The 17,748-nt window shown below is 47.1% G+C and overlaps 1 protein-coding gene across 1 annotated transcript in view; it reads left to right on the top strand.

Annotated features, from left to right (window-relative positions):
- The window catches only part of LOC125941037 (vitellogenic carboxypeptidase-like), a 42,654-nt gene extending 29,128 nt beyond the window's left edge, over positions 1-13,526 (top strand). Inside the window, exons 4-5 of the mRNA XM_049657949.1 lie at positions 8,763-8,949; positions 13,370-13,526. Coding sequence (XP_049513906.1) covers positions 8,763-8,949; positions 13,370-13,526 — 344 coding nt within the window. The remainder of the gene's footprint in view (positions 1-8,762; positions 8,950-13,369) is intronic.
- Positions 13,527-17,748: the final 4,222 nt, after the last annotated feature.

Below are 17,748 nucleotides of genomic sequence, written 5' to 3' on the forward strand. Positions count from 1 at the left end.
AATTTAGCTCGAAATCAATGCTTTCTTGATGGTGCTTTCATTTCCGGCAGGTGAGGTGGATCTGCTTTCATGAGGACTACATTTACAAGTACATAGTCGGAGGCCTAAATATTGTAGGTAGTGGGTCGAGGGCAAGAGTGGGTCGAGCCCAAGAGAAGAAAGAAGACCACGTGCTCCTTGACCTTATTCCCTCTTGTACTAGTATGCCTACTTTTTATATATTTATTGTCCACTGAATTGTATTAGAATTTATTCGCTTTATTATATTTACCAAAATTAGACATTTGCTAAATTTATTCACTTAGCACGTATATAAAATCTGCCCAACTCTTGGCCGATCCCCGTGAGTGGGTATGCGCCATAGAAAAGGTCATAATCATCATCATCATCGTCTGCTCGAGCCAGCTCCGACGGTCGCGTCTTCCAAGAGCCAGCTGCTCTACGTTTATTAACCCTGCAGGACTGCTTCTCGAGGCTCGTGACAAACTGGTGGAGGTGCTGGGTAAGCGTCTTCACGGATGATGCAGACCCCTCCAAGGATCCGCGCTACGAATCCAGTGCCTGTCGACACTCCCGTGCATCGGGCCAGCCGCAGGATCAGGGGACTGTCTCCAGAAGTCGTCAACGCTATAGTTCCCACCACATCAACCGGTATGACCAGCGCTTCCCTTCAAACCGCGCCAACCGGTACGGGAAGCACGATGTCGAACCGGTACACACTTGAGAGACCACGGATTCCGAAGACGTTTCATGGCACAGTGTTCGAAGACGTCGAAGACTGGATGGTCGACTTCGAGCGCGTGGCCTCCATGAACGAATGGAACGAAACAGAAAAACTCAGACACGTCCACTTCTGCCTGTACAATGGCGCACGTACATGGTTTCAGAACCGCGAGGACCAACTGACGTCGTGGCGCGAGTTTTGTCGGCAGCTCTTGGAAGACGCGACCGTCGCAGCTACCGTCGCGACTGTCCTTACTGGACTGAAGTGGCAGGCCTGTCTTGTGTACTTGGATGATGTGGTCATCTTCTCTGAAACGTTCGAGCAGCATCTTAACCGCCTACGAAGTGTGCTAGAAGCCATCCGATCGGCAGACCTCACACTTAAGCCCGAAAAGTGCCACTTTGGTTACGAAGAGCTCAAGTTCCTCGGGCATGTAGTAAGCGCCAAAGGGGTCCGACCCGATCCCGACAAGCTTGCCGCTGTGGCCGCGTTTCCAGCTCCTGCCGATAAGAAGGCCATCCGGCGCTTCCTGGGTTTGTGCGCCTACTATCGCCGGTTTATTAAAGGCTTTTCGAAGATAGCGGAACCCCTGACACGCCTTAAGAGGGACGATACGCCATTTGTGTGGCATAATGAGCAACAGGTGGCTTTTGCTGAATTACGACAGCGCCTGCAGTCAGCACCCATGCTTGCACATTTTGACGATGATGCTGATACTGAGGTGCATACCGATGCCATTAGCATTGGCCTTGGCGCAGTGCTCGTCCAGCTTCAAGATGGAGTGGAAAGAGTTATAGCGTATGCCAGCCGCTCCCTGTCCCGTGCCGAGGTGAATTATTTGACTACGGAGAAAGAGTGCCTCGCGGTCGTGTGGGCGATCATCAAGTTTCGCCCCCATCTCTATGGTCGTCCCTTCAAAGTAGTGACGGACCACCATGCCCTCTGTTGGTTGGCAAGCATGCGCGACCCTTCAGGACGACTGGCACGGTGGAGTTTGCAACTACAGGAATTTGACATCACCATCGTTTATAAGTCTGGCCATAAGCATGAAGACGCTGACACGCTGTCCCGCGCACCCATTGATCCTGCCAGTCAGGAAACAGAGGATGATGACGGCTTCCTGGGCGCCATTAGTTCGTCGGACTTGAGCAGACGGCAGCGTGACGACGCTGAGATTAGACCGATCATCGATCATTTAGAGGGCCGCGACACAACCATACCACGCCATCTGTCCCACTCGCTGACGTCCTTCTGTCTGCGAGACAACGTGCTTTATAAGAAGAATGCTCGTTCGACCAGCCGTGCTTACCTCCTGGTGGTTCCAAGGGACATGCGCGACGACATCCTCTTCGCTTGCCATGACGAACCGACATCTGGCCATTTAGGCTTTTCACGAACACTCGCTAGAGTAAGCGAAATGTACTATTGGCCCGGGCTTTCGGCAAGCGTCAAACAGTACGTTAAAGGCTGTCGTGAATGCCAGCGCCGCAAGACACCATCCGTTAAACCGGCTGGCTTACTTCAGCCAATTGAAGCACCTCACACGCCTTTCGACCAAGTCGGCATGGACATTCTCGGACCGTTTCCTCTCTCGGCCGATGGCAACAAATGGGTGATCGTCGCGACTGATTATTTAACACGCTATGCTGAGACGCAGGCAATCCCACGAGCCACGACCTCAGAGGTAGCGCAGTTCTTCATGCGCCACATCGTCTTGCGTCACGGTGCTTCCTCCACTGTAATAACAGACAGAGGGACAGCATTCACAGCGCAGCTTGTGGACGAAGTTTTTGAATTGAGCAACACCAGGCATCGCAAGACGACCGTGTACCATCCGCAGACCAACGGACTTACCGAGCGACTGAATGAGACGGTCACAGACATGCTCGCAATGTACATCGACGTTCAACACAAAACATGGGATCGGATCTTGCCTTACGTGACCTTCGCGTATAACACCGCCGTGCAAGAGACGACGCGCTTCACGCCCTTTCGCCTTCTCTACGGTCGCGAAGTCCAGACGATGCTGGACGCTATGCTGCCGTGTCAAGACGCTGATCTATTGACAACTGACGCCAAAGAATTTGCAGAGCATGCTGAGGAAGCTCGGCAGCTCGCGCGGCTGCATATCGGCCAGCAGCAGCAGGCAGACGCACGACGCTACAATATCCGCCACAGGGGTGTGTCCTACAACCCCGGGGAACAAGTTTGGGTGTGGACCCCCGTTCGCCGTCGTGGCCTATGTGAAAAGCTTCTGAGCCGGTATTTCGGTCCGTATAAAGTGCTCCGCCGTGTCAGTGACGTAAACTACGAAGTTGTTCTGGACACAACATCGCAGACCCGGAGTAGGACACAAAGACAGCCAACCTCAGACATAGCTCATGTTGTGCGCATGAAGCCGTACATTGCTCGTCCGTAACTTTTTTGTTTTCGTTTTTTCTCTCATTCACTTCTTTGTTTCTACCTTTCATTTATCTTTGGGAGCTTGCTTCTTCATTCATTGACTGTGCCGGCGCGACGGCTACATTTTTTTGTGTACTTTCGCTTTGCCTGCTTTCTTCTTCTTTGTCTTCTACGCCTACTTTTTTTATCATCGAGGCAATGCTTTTGTTCGGAAGGGGGGATATTGCCACCTGTAGGTAGTGGGTCGAGGGCAAGAGTGGGTCGAGCCGAAGAGAAGAAAGAAGACCACGCGCTCCTTGTCTGCTCGAGCCAGCTCCGATGGTCGCGTCTTCCAAGAGCCAGCTGCTGTACGTTTATTAAACCTTCAGGACTACTTCTCGAGGCTCGTGACAATATTTACTGCTGCGTCCGTGTCAATGCAGGTTGTGAACCTCATACACGATCGCCAACACGCATTCTCGGAAGCATTAAATAGAATCACACAAAAAAGTTGGCTAAAGTGGCATAGAAGCGAAAGGCGAATGGTGACGAAATGGTCGCGTCAGGTCCCTGTGATATCACAGCTAGCAATAAATCTCAGCTGATCTGGCTTGTTGATTTGTACTACCTGAAATATGTTATGTTAAGTAACACATTATGTTCGAACTCAAAATTTTTCCTATTTTCCTGCCATAAAAGGCAGAAATTGAACGAGATGCGGGAGGCTGTGGGAGGTCATCATGAAGCAGTGGCGCCGCCGGTTTGGCACAAAGCTTAGGAAGAAGACGCAAATTTTCTCGCTAATAATTAGACTTTTTTCTGTGCAAAAACGCAGAAAACGTTTGATAGCAGTAATCTCCAGCATAGGTCAGCAAACTCATTTATGAGTGGACTCCCTCAAAATCACTCAGTCTCAGATCGTCCCGTGAATCTGAGACTGAGTGAACCGACTGAGAGAGTAAAGATATGGGTTAGTTGGTACATTTTCGTTGTAAGAGAGCGCAAACAGACGGACACAGAACATATGCATACAGTATTCCAAGTATTACTAAGCATTCTTCCGGTTTACGAAGTATTGTTGTGGTGTATAGGCATTGTGTGTCCGTTTGTTTGAGCTGTCTTACTATAAAGCCGGCTGAGTAGAATTTTGTGCGCGAATGAATTCGAGTGAGCCCTAAAGAAAAATATATTCTGTGAGTCAGTGTCAGCCAGTTCAATACAGTCAGTCAGGTTGTCAATAGATTAGTATACCCCCATAGCCCGCCCATCCGTAACTATAGGGGGAATGCACAGTGAATATGAGACTTACATTAAGTGTAAAGAAATGAGGCTTCATGATGTTTAATGATGCGGTGGTCAGGTAGTGTCAGTATAGCGAAATGAGATACCAAGGGTAGCCGAGTACAAATAATTACGGATATGGATCAAAAAGGGTAATAGGTACATACAAGAACATCAGGTATGAATTAAAACGATAGGCAAAGGAAACGCCGTCGTACAGTGAAACGTAGTACACTATGGCGGATTCAGCAAACATGAAGTTTGCTAACTCTTCACTGTGATTGATATCTAGCGCGCAGACGGGACTAGAGATTATTCGGAGGGCCAGTCAAGAGGCTAACAATAAGGGCTCGTGGAAACAACAAAATGTCGCAGTTTCGCCCGAAAGGCGAAGCATCAATTGCGATAGCAAATTAGCAGAAAGCTATTCGGAGTAGGGATAGTTTTATCGGCTGCATAAACTTGGACACATTCGCTTTCTAACTGAATTGACAAGCGTGGTGTCATCGCGGACAAGCAAACATTAATAGATCACACTGAAAAACCACAGACAACGACTGTCAAAACGCTGGCAGCAAGCGCAGCCGCTGCAGCGTGCGAAGAATCGTGCGGTCTATCGCTTCAACGGAAACTGAGCGGCGAATGCACAGCGCATACAAAGGTCAGAGCCGTGTGGATATAAGAGACGGTGCGGGCGACCGCCACCACAGCCAGTGCAAGCGTATTTGTTGGCAGAGTAGAAGCTGCTCCCCCCCCCCCTCCCTCCCTCGCTCCCACGCTGCCTTCCCGCTTTTTTGCTGTCGCGTGGGAGATTTCGTTGCCAGTTCCCCTTGCGCACGGTTGCAAGATACGTATTTGGTGCCGTAGCACAGCGTCGCCCCGCCTCCCTCTCCTCATACCCCCACGGCCTTTCGCACGACGGTCGCGTTTGCTTTCCGCCGTGGGTTCACCCTCCGTGATAGCGCGCGTCCCCCGCGCGCTTTCACTCGCGCACACGGCGCGCGGCGACGATTTTATCGCCCTTGGAATCTATACGGAACCTCACGGCGACGGCGACGGCGACGCCGACGGCAGAAATCCGGTTGAAGTGTCCATATAATTGCTATCGCAATAAAAGTGAAGCAGTACAGAAAGATATGGGTTGGCCACCCTTCGAAGTGTGGGAGACAGAACAAAATCAACATCGAAAGACGACTGCAGAACATCACCGATAATCGATAGGTGGATAGGCTATTTCGGCACCTGTGCAGAAAAATTGTTACCTCACAGTGGAGAAAACGAACAAGGAAGCTGACGAGTAAACATGCGCTAAAGCGGTTACAGAGCTGCGGAGAAATTGGTCTTAAACCATAAGTAAAAAAAAAAAAAAAAAAGCCGGCAGATCCCACGCCCTGTGGGAATCGATGTTATGCGAAGCAGTGTGCGGGGAGCCTACCAAGTTAACGAAACAACCATGAGAGCACCAAGAAGTAGGCGGCTTTTTTATGACCTACATGATTCGCATGTCATGACATTCAGGTTTTCTGTTGAAGCGATAGACCGCACGTACCTTCGCCCGCTGCAGCGTATGCGCTTGCTGCCAGCGTTTTGACAGTCGTTGTCTGCAGTCATTCAGTGTGATCTATTCATGTTTGTTTGTGCGAGCTCACACCACGCTTGTTCACTCAGTTAGTAATAGTCGGGCCACATTTTCCAACGCACGCTACACATGTAATGCTGCCCGGATCGGCAGTACAGCGCTACAGGTGTGTCCCTTCGCACGCGCTGCCCACGGGAAGCGCTTCTCATCAACACCACCGTTTCACACGCGCCTTCTCGTGGTCATCGAGTCTCTCTTCATGTTGGTCTATTTACGCCGCAGCACACCTGCTTACTTAATCAGCTCATGTTTACTGCAATTCATATTGCTACCAAAGCCGCTCACCTTACTTCGTATGACATTGTTGTGTTGCTATCGCATTCATTGCTTCGCCCTTAAGGCGAAACTGTGACATTTTTTTAGTGCTAATCTTTTTTCGCTACGTCATTGTCATTTTTACTGAGTCATGCTCATGCCTATGACTTCTAGCATCATCCTTTAGTGTTGCCTTCTCTTAGTACCCACGTCTGAACCCATTTCAGTGGTTTTTGAGTTTAGCTTTTTTTGCTGAGTCACTGTCATTTTTGCTGAGCCATGCTCGTGACTCTGACTTTTAGCATCATCCTTTAATGTTGCCTTCACTTAGTACCCTCGTCAGAACCCATTGCAGTGGTTCTTGAGTGTTAATCTTTCTTCGCTGAGTCATTATCATTTTTGCGGAGTCATGCTCATGCATGACTACGACTTCTAGCATCATCCTTTAGTGTTGCCTTCCCTTAGTACCAAAGTCTGAACCCATTTCAGTGGTTTTTGAGTTTTAATGCTTTTTCGCTGAGTCATTGTAATTTTAGGCGGCTGTTTTATGACCTACATGACACGCATGTCATGACATTCATCTCATGACCTATCATTTATGTTCTTCATACACTGTTCTCATAGTATGCCAATTTTTTAAATACCAAGTTAACGATACGACCATGAGAGCACCAAGACGTAGGCAGCTAGATAGATGCTGTCAAAGTGGCAAATGTTCGCCAAGAAATGTTTCGCATTTAAAATGTAGGAACAGCGTACTGTGTAGGAGCAGTGGAGAAAGAAGATGGTGGAGTTGGTTAGGATTCATTTGGAGCGTGCAGCAGAGCGCGAACAAGCAGGGAGAGAAGTCAAAATAAACGACGACACCGCGCGTACGCGCAACTGAATTTATTAAGGGAACTTTATGCCAATATATAAAAAAGGAAAGGTCAAAAATAAAGGAAAAAGAAACGGGGTTGCATAGGACACACGGGATGATGCAATTATGTAGTGAAAGAGAAAGCTTTGGGGATTGATGCAAATAGTGAAATTCTTGCTCGTGAACAATCGCCGACGCTTCACTTCTGTATGTGCCATACTTAATTATGTTGCAGGATTCCGCGATATCTCATGTTAATTGACTTGCATCCTTGTAAGTTATAGCTGTTTCTTCAAATAAGAAAAAGCCGCCATATCATTCTGTACGTCTTTCTAATTTCGCGTGGTAATGAATATATTGGAAGAAAGAACTGTTGTATTAACGTTCGACCTAAAGAGCATGAACTATTTCTCAAGGAAGTTGCAGCTTTGTAACATGCATTGAATTGCATGAAATAGCAGAAGACCTCAGACGGATGACACTAACGGTACATTGTTCGTAGTCGGCCCGAGTTATCGACATTATTTTATGTAGTGCCATCAGTTCGCTAATTCAGTTGAAATATGTAAAATTTTATATGTTCGTTCTAAGGCATAAGTTGTATTTGAAAATTTGCGGAGCGACTTCAGTAACTTAGCGCTAACGCGGTTTGGTTTACCAGGCTCGGGTAAAAAAGAGCATCAAACTATGCAAAAAACGACGTCACTGCGCTCTTGCAGGTCTACATAACCGCGCTTCAAATCATGTTTCGAAATAACGAAAAGAAAATTCTTGGGCTTTACATGGAATAAACCACGATGTGATTATGAGACACATTGTAGGGGGCGACTCCGGATTATATTTACCACCTTTAGGAATCTATCATCTTTAAAGTGCACCCAATGGGGGGCACACGGGTGCTTTTGCATTTCGCCGCTATCAAAATGCGGCCACAGCGGCCGGGATTTGATGATCTCGCGACCTCGTCCTTAGCTGTGCAACAACATAGGATTCAAAAGTATGTTGTCCGCATCACCCGAAAGCACTCGAAAATATAAACTATACGGGAAGTGCCCAAATGGGAGACACGTAAACGAAAATAGAAGCACAAGCATCGACGCGTGAGAGCGAACACGCAGCATGGGTCACTGTCAATAATATTGCCTGCCAGGCGCCTTTTGAGGATGTATAGAAGCGCCGCCGTGGAACTATATGCTATAGTTACACGTGGTATAAACATTTTAGAAACCTATTGCACGACTTCAATAACTTGTTCGACAAATTTGAAAGTTGTAAGGATAAGGAAGTCCTACTAAGTGTGCTGCGCCTCGGCGTTGGCCGGGAGTCCAAAACGCTTGCCATAAAACAACTGCTCAGCGTATCCGGTCGCAAATAAGTATTGAAGAGTGGACACATGCTGCTATGATTTCCCAGTCTTGAAGCGGTTTTGTGCATTCCTGATAAATCGACAAATCGGTCCCCTTTCGAGTAAATGCCGATGCGAAGAACGAACCATGCTAAATTGTCAGTGTAAGAAGGCGTATGATTATTTTTATATAAGACTGTGCATACACGTATTTCCGAGCTTGCAGATTTACTACAGAACTATTACAGAACTTACTAATTTTCTTCTTTTTTTTCAGCGAGAGCGGCTGTCGCCTTAGCAGAACGTATGCGAACGGAAGAATGCCAAAACCGTCCACGCGGTCTCGTACTTTCCGCGGGATTTTTAATCCCGGTGGAGGATAGCATCCTGAAGTGTCAGGAATACCTATACCAACTTAGTCTGCTGGACGAGAAGGGCCGGACCGAACTGGGGATGAAGTTTCAGCAAATTAAAAAAACGGCGGAAAAAAACACGACGATCGCCGCATTTGTTTTAGCTCAGACAGTTTTTAATTTTAAAATTGGCGGCAAGAAAAGTCTATTCGAAAACCTCACAGGATACGGTGATCAAGGAAGCATACTCCATACCACTAAGCCAGCTGAAGTAGGGAAGTACCGGCAATATGTGAATAGCTCGGACTTCAAAAAGCAACTCGGCGTGCCAGAGTCCGTGAACCTGGAAGGACACAGACTGAATATAGCATTTAAATTAGCTCCAGGCGATTTCTTCAACAACATAACCCGCATGGTCGAAAGTGTTTTAGAGACTGAAAACGTTCTAATTGTGAATGGACAAATGGACAACATATTCCCACCTGTGTTGTTTGAAGAGTACTTCAGTAGGATGACTTTTAATGGCTCCACTCAATTTGTACGTGCCCCAAGAATGCCATGGCAAATAAGGAATCAATATGGGCTAGCAGGTTACGTAAGAGAGAGCGGGAATCTTACCGTTGCCCTTGCTCTTCGGGCGGGCCACCTACTCGGGCATGACGCAAGTGAAGCGGTTTACGACCTTGTGTTCAAATTCGTAAACGGTCATAAGCACAATGAACAACAAGATAATCACAAATAAAGCAAATATTCGTGTTTATTTATGATTGTTGCAAAAATGTTCTTAAAGTATTTTCTTGTAGCCACGAAAATGGATGAGTATAACGTCCACTAGCTGCAAGGTCTGCTATAATAAGCTGGTTGTAAGGGATCCAAATTAACCAAAGTATAAGTGGACGTAAGAACTAGTACACGCTCTTTTTATGTTGAGCACGCTATTGTGAAATACATTGCGCAACTATTCTATGGCTACTCGATATATTCGTAGAGGATATTTCCTTTCTTCATGAGAAAGGATTTGCCGAAATGCATATGGACAGTAACAGAAATTCAAATAAAAGCTTCCAACTTAGCATCGTGCATGAAGTGCAGTAGTGTCTCTCTGCAAGCTCATTGTGCATCACCCAACAGTTGTAGTTGCAAGGTGGGTCTGACTTCAGTCTAGCGTTAGCTATGTGGTGCGCTAGCTTTATGTAGATGAACAGCACTTTTATTTAATCAAAGGGTGCTTTTACCAAGTACTGACGCTACGGCGTTATTGTTGAGGCGCAGAGCTTGAATGGTTCGTTATCAGATATTATTAGGAGTGACGCAAAATTTAGCCCGCTGCCCTGGCATAACTACAAATGCCACCAAAGTCAAATTTAGTGAACATGGGATGAACGCCAGAGCGAATTTGAATGAGAACCTCAATGCATGGGGATCAAATACGGCCTTTGTAAAACATTCGTTTCTGAAGATCTCGAAAGCGTTACATATAGCAATATTACGCAGTTCCTCAGAGTCCCGAGGTAACTCTACCTTACACAAAGCTTATATGTCAAAAATAATCGGTACGTTATAAGTTTTCTGTACGCCAAATTGATAGTGTCGGGGTTAATTAAGGCCTGCTCAATAAATTACGTATTCAAGCGATCCACAGCACATATGGCTGAATTTTACCCCGCAGCCGATGACATAGCTAAAAATGCTACCAAAATCAAACTTGGAATGAAGGGCAGATCACTATGGTAAATCTGTGAAAGAAATTCAATGAGTTTGGATAAAAAATACACCTTTTGCAAAGCATTTCTAAAGCAGGTGTTTGAAAGGGTCACGTGGCCGTGGTCAGCTACGTTTCATAGTTTCCTAGGAAAATATACATTACATAATGTTTATATTTCGTAGAAATGGGAGGCATCTTAATATGGCCATGATGCCCATATTTTGAGCTTGAATAATACATTGCATGCTAAACGGCACACGTAAAATAAAGCTGTCAAAATTTGAGCGCATTCGGTGAGGTAGAACATTTTTATTTTTGTTAATATTGCAGTTGAATCGTCTAGCAGTCAGTAAACACTAACTGGTGACGAAACAACTCCAACCCCAAGCTATGGCTCTCTGAGTAAGGGAAGCCAGTATCGGACGCCATGTCTTTGTAGACTGCAAGCAAGGGTGGCAATAGTTCACTGTAAAGTTACAGGTATTAATACGCCAGTATCCTTTGGGTACTTCATCAACTTTCCAGGGGCAATGTTTGTACGTATGTATCTTCGTATCGTCGGTGAGGACAAATGGCAAACGGGGATAGCCAATATTCTATACTCCATCTCACCCCTACCAGCTCGTTCATCACTACCAATGCTACGGGGTGTAAGCAAGCCGCATGCTTGCGCAGCAAAACATAGTTCCATATGTAACGGCCTTGTAATTGGCAGGGTTGAGACATCCGCGCTTTTTTGGCACGTGTCACGTCACAATATAGATAAAACGTTTATTCCACTTCGCATGCGCATCATATGCCTTTGATCGTTGTATCGGTAAACGCCAGTAACTCTAGTTACAAATCAACATGGCAGTACCCACGCAGAACGGATCGCCCGCTTCGATCCGAACTTGCGCTTGCTACTCGTGAACTACGCCAACACCAATAAAGAAATGGTGAAATCAGCCATCTGTTTATTTCATCTCTCGCTGAGGAGAAAGCAACAGGTATGTTTCGTCGTTATTTGCGAGATCAGGTATTCCTTTTGCCATGCCCGCTAAGCCTAATGCGCCTAGAATTCGTTAATGGTTCTTAGAAATAGCGCGGTATAGTTACAAAACAATTGCTGTTGAAGCGTCAGGACACAAATTTGAAGCAAATACAAGCGTCAGTTGGGAACTTACGGACCACACAGCACACGACGACGACTTTTCGAGGCGGAAGGCACTCGCTTCGGGCGGTACCGCCATGTATTCGACTCCGGCGCTGTCGTCTGCTCGAATGTGCGCTCTTCGTTTGTCGTCTGGATGCACTTCACACCCCGACGGACGGCGGTATCCGTGTCCGCCTTATCGTCCGTCGTGTGTGTACATCACAAATGGCATCTTGTCAGTCACCGGGGCATTATATACACCTCAAAGTTCTCCCATTTTTTTTTCGAAGGAGGCGAATTTGGTGGCCCTAAATGTGTTTGGTGCGGCTTGCAGAGAACTCGGTAAGTGCATCAGTGTTCACGTGGTTATAAAGAGAACCGCACTTCTGCCAAAGTCAGCGCACGCTGCCTTTACACCTGCGTCACTGAACTTCGCAGAAATGGCAAAGTGGCATCCACGAAAAAGTTATACCATGGCAGCAAAGGTCGCGAAATAAAAAAGAAAGTCAACGAGTTCCATTTGGGTGTCCTGCGAAGAGTGGTCCATGAGTATTTCAAGAGAAAGGAAATGCCTACAGTGAAGAAGCTTACCGACCACTTTAACGCAGATGAAACGCTGCTTTCACTGTTTCCATTTAAAAACGGTACCCTAATGCGCTACTTATTGAAACTACATACGTCGTTCAGTGGCGCTGCAAGTACTTGCGTCAAATAAGAGAACTGCGTCGCCAAGGTAGGCCCATTTTCTACACGGACGAAACATGGGTTAACGTCGGACACACGACGAATCAGGTGTGGGTCGACAAGAGTGTCAAAACGGCAGTGCATGCCAAGAGGTGCGGGCTGTCTGTTGGCCTGCAGAATCCCAGCGGTAAGGGGACCCGACTGACTGTGACGCACTGCGGAAACGAGAACGTTTTTGTTCAAGGAACAGGAGGAGTATTTCAAGCAAGAAAGAGCACAGGAGGAGAAGGACGGGCACTACTATGTGAAGAGGTTCAAGAAATGCTGCTGCCGCGTCCACCCTCAGGCAGTGTGATTGTTCTCGACAATGCACCCTACCACTAGGTGAGACAAGAAAAAGTGCCACGCATGAGCAGCCTGAAAACAAAAATGCATGCATGGCTTTCCTAAAATGTCATTCCTTGGAATGAAGATATGGTGAAAACAAAGTTGATGCAGCTAATCGATGCAGTGAAAGTTGACTGCAACAAATACCGTATTGACTGCATTGCTGCGACTGCTGGGCATCTCGTTTTGAGACTGCCACCACAACACTGCCATTTAAACCCAATAGAACTGGTTTGTATTGGTATTAAGCGGCTTGTGGTTTCCAAGTCTACTAACTGACAGAACTTAAGCTTATTATTGCGATAGCAATTATATGGACACTCAAAGCGGATTTCTGCCGTCGGCGTCGCCGTCGCCGTGAGGTTCTGTATGACGTTAACGGCGATGAAATCGTCACCGCGCGCCGTATGCTGTACGTGCGAGTGAAAGGGCGCGAGGGACGCGCGCTTTCACGGGGAGCGAACGCACGGCGGAGAGCAAACGCGCGTTCTGCGCCGTGCGCCGTAAAGGGCTGCAGAATTAAGCGTCTCTTTCTTACTTGGAGGACGCGGGGTGGCGTTGAGGAGTGTGGACGCACTGGCATCACGCTCCGCAATTTCTATGTTTTTCGTGTGGTCCAGTTCTTCTAACCTACGAAAAGTGCACTTCATCCGTTCCGGGAAGTCAAGCGGCAGCCAGGGAGGCCAGTTTTTTGGGCCTTGGACCATTCTTCACGGAAATACGACCAAGGGATTGCTACCTCCAGAAGTGAGCCTGTGTAAGCTTACCGACGAGTAGCGAGCGGCGGCAGCCGCGACGCCGGCTGCGACTCCGCCACCGCCGCGACGCCGACGCAGCTGGCGTCTCAAACTCCGGCGCGTTGTGCGAAAAGCGGCTCAGTGGGGAGACCCCCGACCAGCCAGGATTCCAACACAGAAGAACGCATGGATTTTGCGCACATCGGACCGCACCAGACGATGACCACCAAAACAGGGATAAGCCCAGCACCGTCCACCATCAACAACGGTGAGAATACGACCGACAAACGCATTCAAGACGCCCAAGAGGGATGGACCACGGTTGTGTCCATCAGGGAAAGAAAAATGCAACGGAGAGAACGTGCGCAGGAGCACCAGAAGAACGACTCTGAAGAACGCAGACAAGCCAAAATTTCGCGCGAGACGCAACGGGAAGAAACTACCACCCTTACCAAAGGACGATTTCAAGGTCATTGTGAGACCGCATCAAGGACTTCCGCCTCGAGCAATTACAACTCCCGTGATAGCCCATGCGATTATAGAGGCTTGCGATGAAAAGATCCAAGGTGAGCAGTTTCTGCTACGTATTAAGCCTGGATCGAACAGTGTAATTGTCTCAACCCCAGAAAAGGAAGTCGCAAACACATTGCGCCAGATTACATCACTGAAGATAAATGGAAAACCCCATGCGGTGAAAGCGTATGTAGCTCTCGGTGACGGAGCAGTTCGGGGGGTAATCCACGGACTCACCCCACATACGCCATCAGACGTCCTTAAATCGAAAATCAGAGTTCGCACGCTAAAGGTGGAAGTCGCTCACGCACCAATGCTGGGGGACAGTAAGAGTGCCGTCATTGTATTTTTCGGAAACTTAGTACCAAGATATGTGTACTACGAGGGAGGCGAAAGGCCTGCTATCCGTATCGAAATACAGTGCAAGTCTGCAAAACATGTGAAAGGGTGAGTCACAGAACTTATGTGTGCCCACAACCGGAACTGCGTGCGTGTAGGATTTGTGGAACGGAAGATCCTGCAGACGGACACGAATGTAAACCGAAGTGTGCCTCATGTGTTGGGGGACCGATCGAAGCTGCAGAAAGCGTCTAAAACAGGTTCGCCGACCAGACCCATCGTCAGGACGCCAAGCACAGATGCCATCAAAGGAACGTAGACTCAAGAGTAAACACAGGTGGTTCGAGTCGGAGGAAGAAGAGCAAGGGTATACCACGGAAGGATCTATTCCCTTCGACCAGGAAAATTTTCCGGAAGTACACTGTCACGAAACCGGGCGGGGACCAGTGAAGTCCAAGCTGAAGAACGCAACACCTCAACACCCTCAATCCAGGGAAACCATTGGCCAACCACAAATGGCGGCACCAAAGGTAAGCTGGGCACAAGTTGCAACTCCCACTGCACAACCTCAGACCAATCACAAATCGGTAGCGGATCAGAAACTCATAGAAGAAAATAGATCACTAAAAGCCAGTCGGACACAATTGAAGAAAGAGATGGCTGCCCTTAAGCAAACAATACACGACCTCGCAAACAAAACAAAAGAAGCGTCTACAACACCAGGTTATTAAACCCACACCAACACCAGAAGAGCCCATGGGCAAGCAGCTGGAAAAAATCGCACATCAAGTACAGATAATGTTCCCAGAATTGCATGCTCTTAAGAGACACATAAACGACTCGCTAAGTTCATCAAAGTAACCACACGAAAACGCATTAATGATAGCCCAGGAGCTCCTAGCCGTCGCCCTAAAGTGATAGAGACGTCGAATAGCGATAGTACCATTCATGGCTAACACGACACATAGAAACACTGAAAACCTTGAGGTATGGCAGTGGAATTGCCCTACGTTACGTAACAAACATGCTGCCCTTGCACAATATATACAGTCAACGCCAGTCCTACCCGACATTTTATGCCTACAAGAAATCGGGCAAATCACACAAAAACTAAAGCGATACGAGACATATTCCAATCCTGATTATCCTAGGGTCGTCACCTTTGCGAGAAAAGACCTGGCCTTCAGCGTCACGTATATGCCACAGCACGACACACAGCATCAAATACTAACGGTGTGGCCATGCAAAAGAAATAAAGCAAATACTGTAATCGTAAATATATACAGTGCTCCCAGAGAGCGAGCACCATGCTTCGATACCCTAATAATTTATGCAATATCAGACATGGAGCGAAAAGACAAGCTGCTAGTGGTTGGTGACTTTAATGCACCACACTCCGCCTGGGGTTACAACAAAGACTCAGTGAAGGGAAAATCACTAGTCGAGACAACAGATCGATACGGGCTAGAACTCATCACAATACCGGGGTGTTACTTACTATTAGGCAACAGTGTAGCGGCGGATACAATCCCAGATATAGCTTTCTCCAGCCATCCAGGGGACACCCGGTGGACAAATTTAGAGGACAATTTGGGCAGTGACCATAACATTATCTCGATAGGTCTAAATTCCCCAAAAATCCGTCGCTCCCTATGGAGGGCTTGCATTACAGACTGGACTGTATATCGAGATAAACAAGAGCAGCTCATATTCACAGAAGATAATGAAACCTGGGTGGAACAAACACGCGAAACAGACGGAAGAGCAACGAGGGAGATCGCTACAACATCGGATATAACAGCGGTAGACAGCCGCCTTATACATTTATGGGAAGCACGCAGAAGCCTGGCGAGACGATGGAAAGACAAAGGTTGAATAGAAAGCTAAAATACGCATAGCACAACTAACACAGGAGGCTAATGCTTATGCACAAACACCAGAAAACAATAATTGGCACCAATTCTGTGAATCTCTACATGTAACCCTACACACAAAAAAGACATAGGCCATCTTGAGAACCATGATAGATCCTGCAAATACAAAAACAGCGACGAACCGAGCTCTTCGATTACTTGAATGCGAATTTCGAGACGCTGACACACATCTCCTAGACACCCTAGAAGACATATATATATATATATATATATATATATATATGTATACATATATATACATGAGCAAGTTCCACGCAAAATCATGATACTCCCACATATTCAGGAAGGAACAATGAGGAGCTAGATGCCTCTATATCGGTGGCAGAGGTTCTCGCGGCAGCGCAAGCTTTCAAGAAAAATGCGGCGCCTGGGCCGGACAAAATAACAAACGCCATGATTCGCAATCTTAGCCTCAATGCTTTAACAGGACTAACAGATCTCTTTAACAAACATGTATGGACTGAAGGAGGTCCCAATCCCACAGGCATAGAGGCATGCAGAGATAATTCTAATACCGAAACCAGGGAAACCGAGGGACAAAAAATCTCCGACCCATATCCCTTACCTCATGTCTGGGTAAGCTTTTTGAAAAGGTTATACAGATGAGACTCACTAGGTACATAGAAAACAGCAACCTTTTCCTGGAAACTATGTTCGGCTTTAGACAGCATATGTCGGTACAGGACGTGTTTCTCCTGCTGAAAGAAGAAGTATTAAACCAAGAGATAGGAAATGCAGACAGATTCATACTGGCGTTAGATATCAAAAAAGCTTTCGATACCATCTCGCACGAGAGCATCTTAACGGAACTATCGAACATGCTCTGCGGACAGCGGACTTATGAATACATAAAATCCTTTCTAGAAAAACACACAGCCACGATAGGGCTAGGATCCACCCGCTCAGGCGTTCTACAGACCCCCAAAAGAGGAACGCCGCAAGGTTAAATTCTTTCGCCACTTCTCTTTAATATAGGGATGAAAGGACTAGTAGTGAAACTACAACGGATACCATACTTAGGACATGCGATTTACGCGGACGACCTAACTCTCTGGACCGCAAAGGGATCTTTAGGGGAACATCAGGAAAACCTCGAGAAGGCAATTAGTATTGTAGAGGAACATGTGGCAAAAGCTGGTATGAGTTGCGCCCCGGAAAAGTTCGAACTAATCCGAGTAAGAGCGCCTTATACACGAAAGGACGATAGACTACCGATAAAGCTTGCTCTTGGAGGTCAAACAATAAAAGAGGTATCTAAAGCTCGTATACTCGGACTATGGATACAGCAAAATGGAGCAGTAGGGCACACGATCGCAAATCTCTGGAAAACCGTTAACAGTGTGTCTAGGATGATAAACAGAGTAGCAAGAAACAGAAAAGGCTTTAAGGAAGGAGAGACGATAAGGCTCGTGTAGGCATTTATCATCAGCCGTGTAACCTTCGGCCTTCCTTTCGAAAAAGTATCAAACTCAGAGG

The sequence above is a fragment of the Dermacentor silvarum genome, chromosome 10 (genome assembly GCF_013339745.2).
Source record: "Dermacentor silvarum isolate Dsil-2018 chromosome 10, BIME_Dsil_1.4, whole genome shotgun sequence".
Taxonomy (NCBI): domain Eukaryota; kingdom Metazoa; phylum Arthropoda; class Arachnida; order Ixodida; family Ixodidae; genus Dermacentor; species Dermacentor silvarum.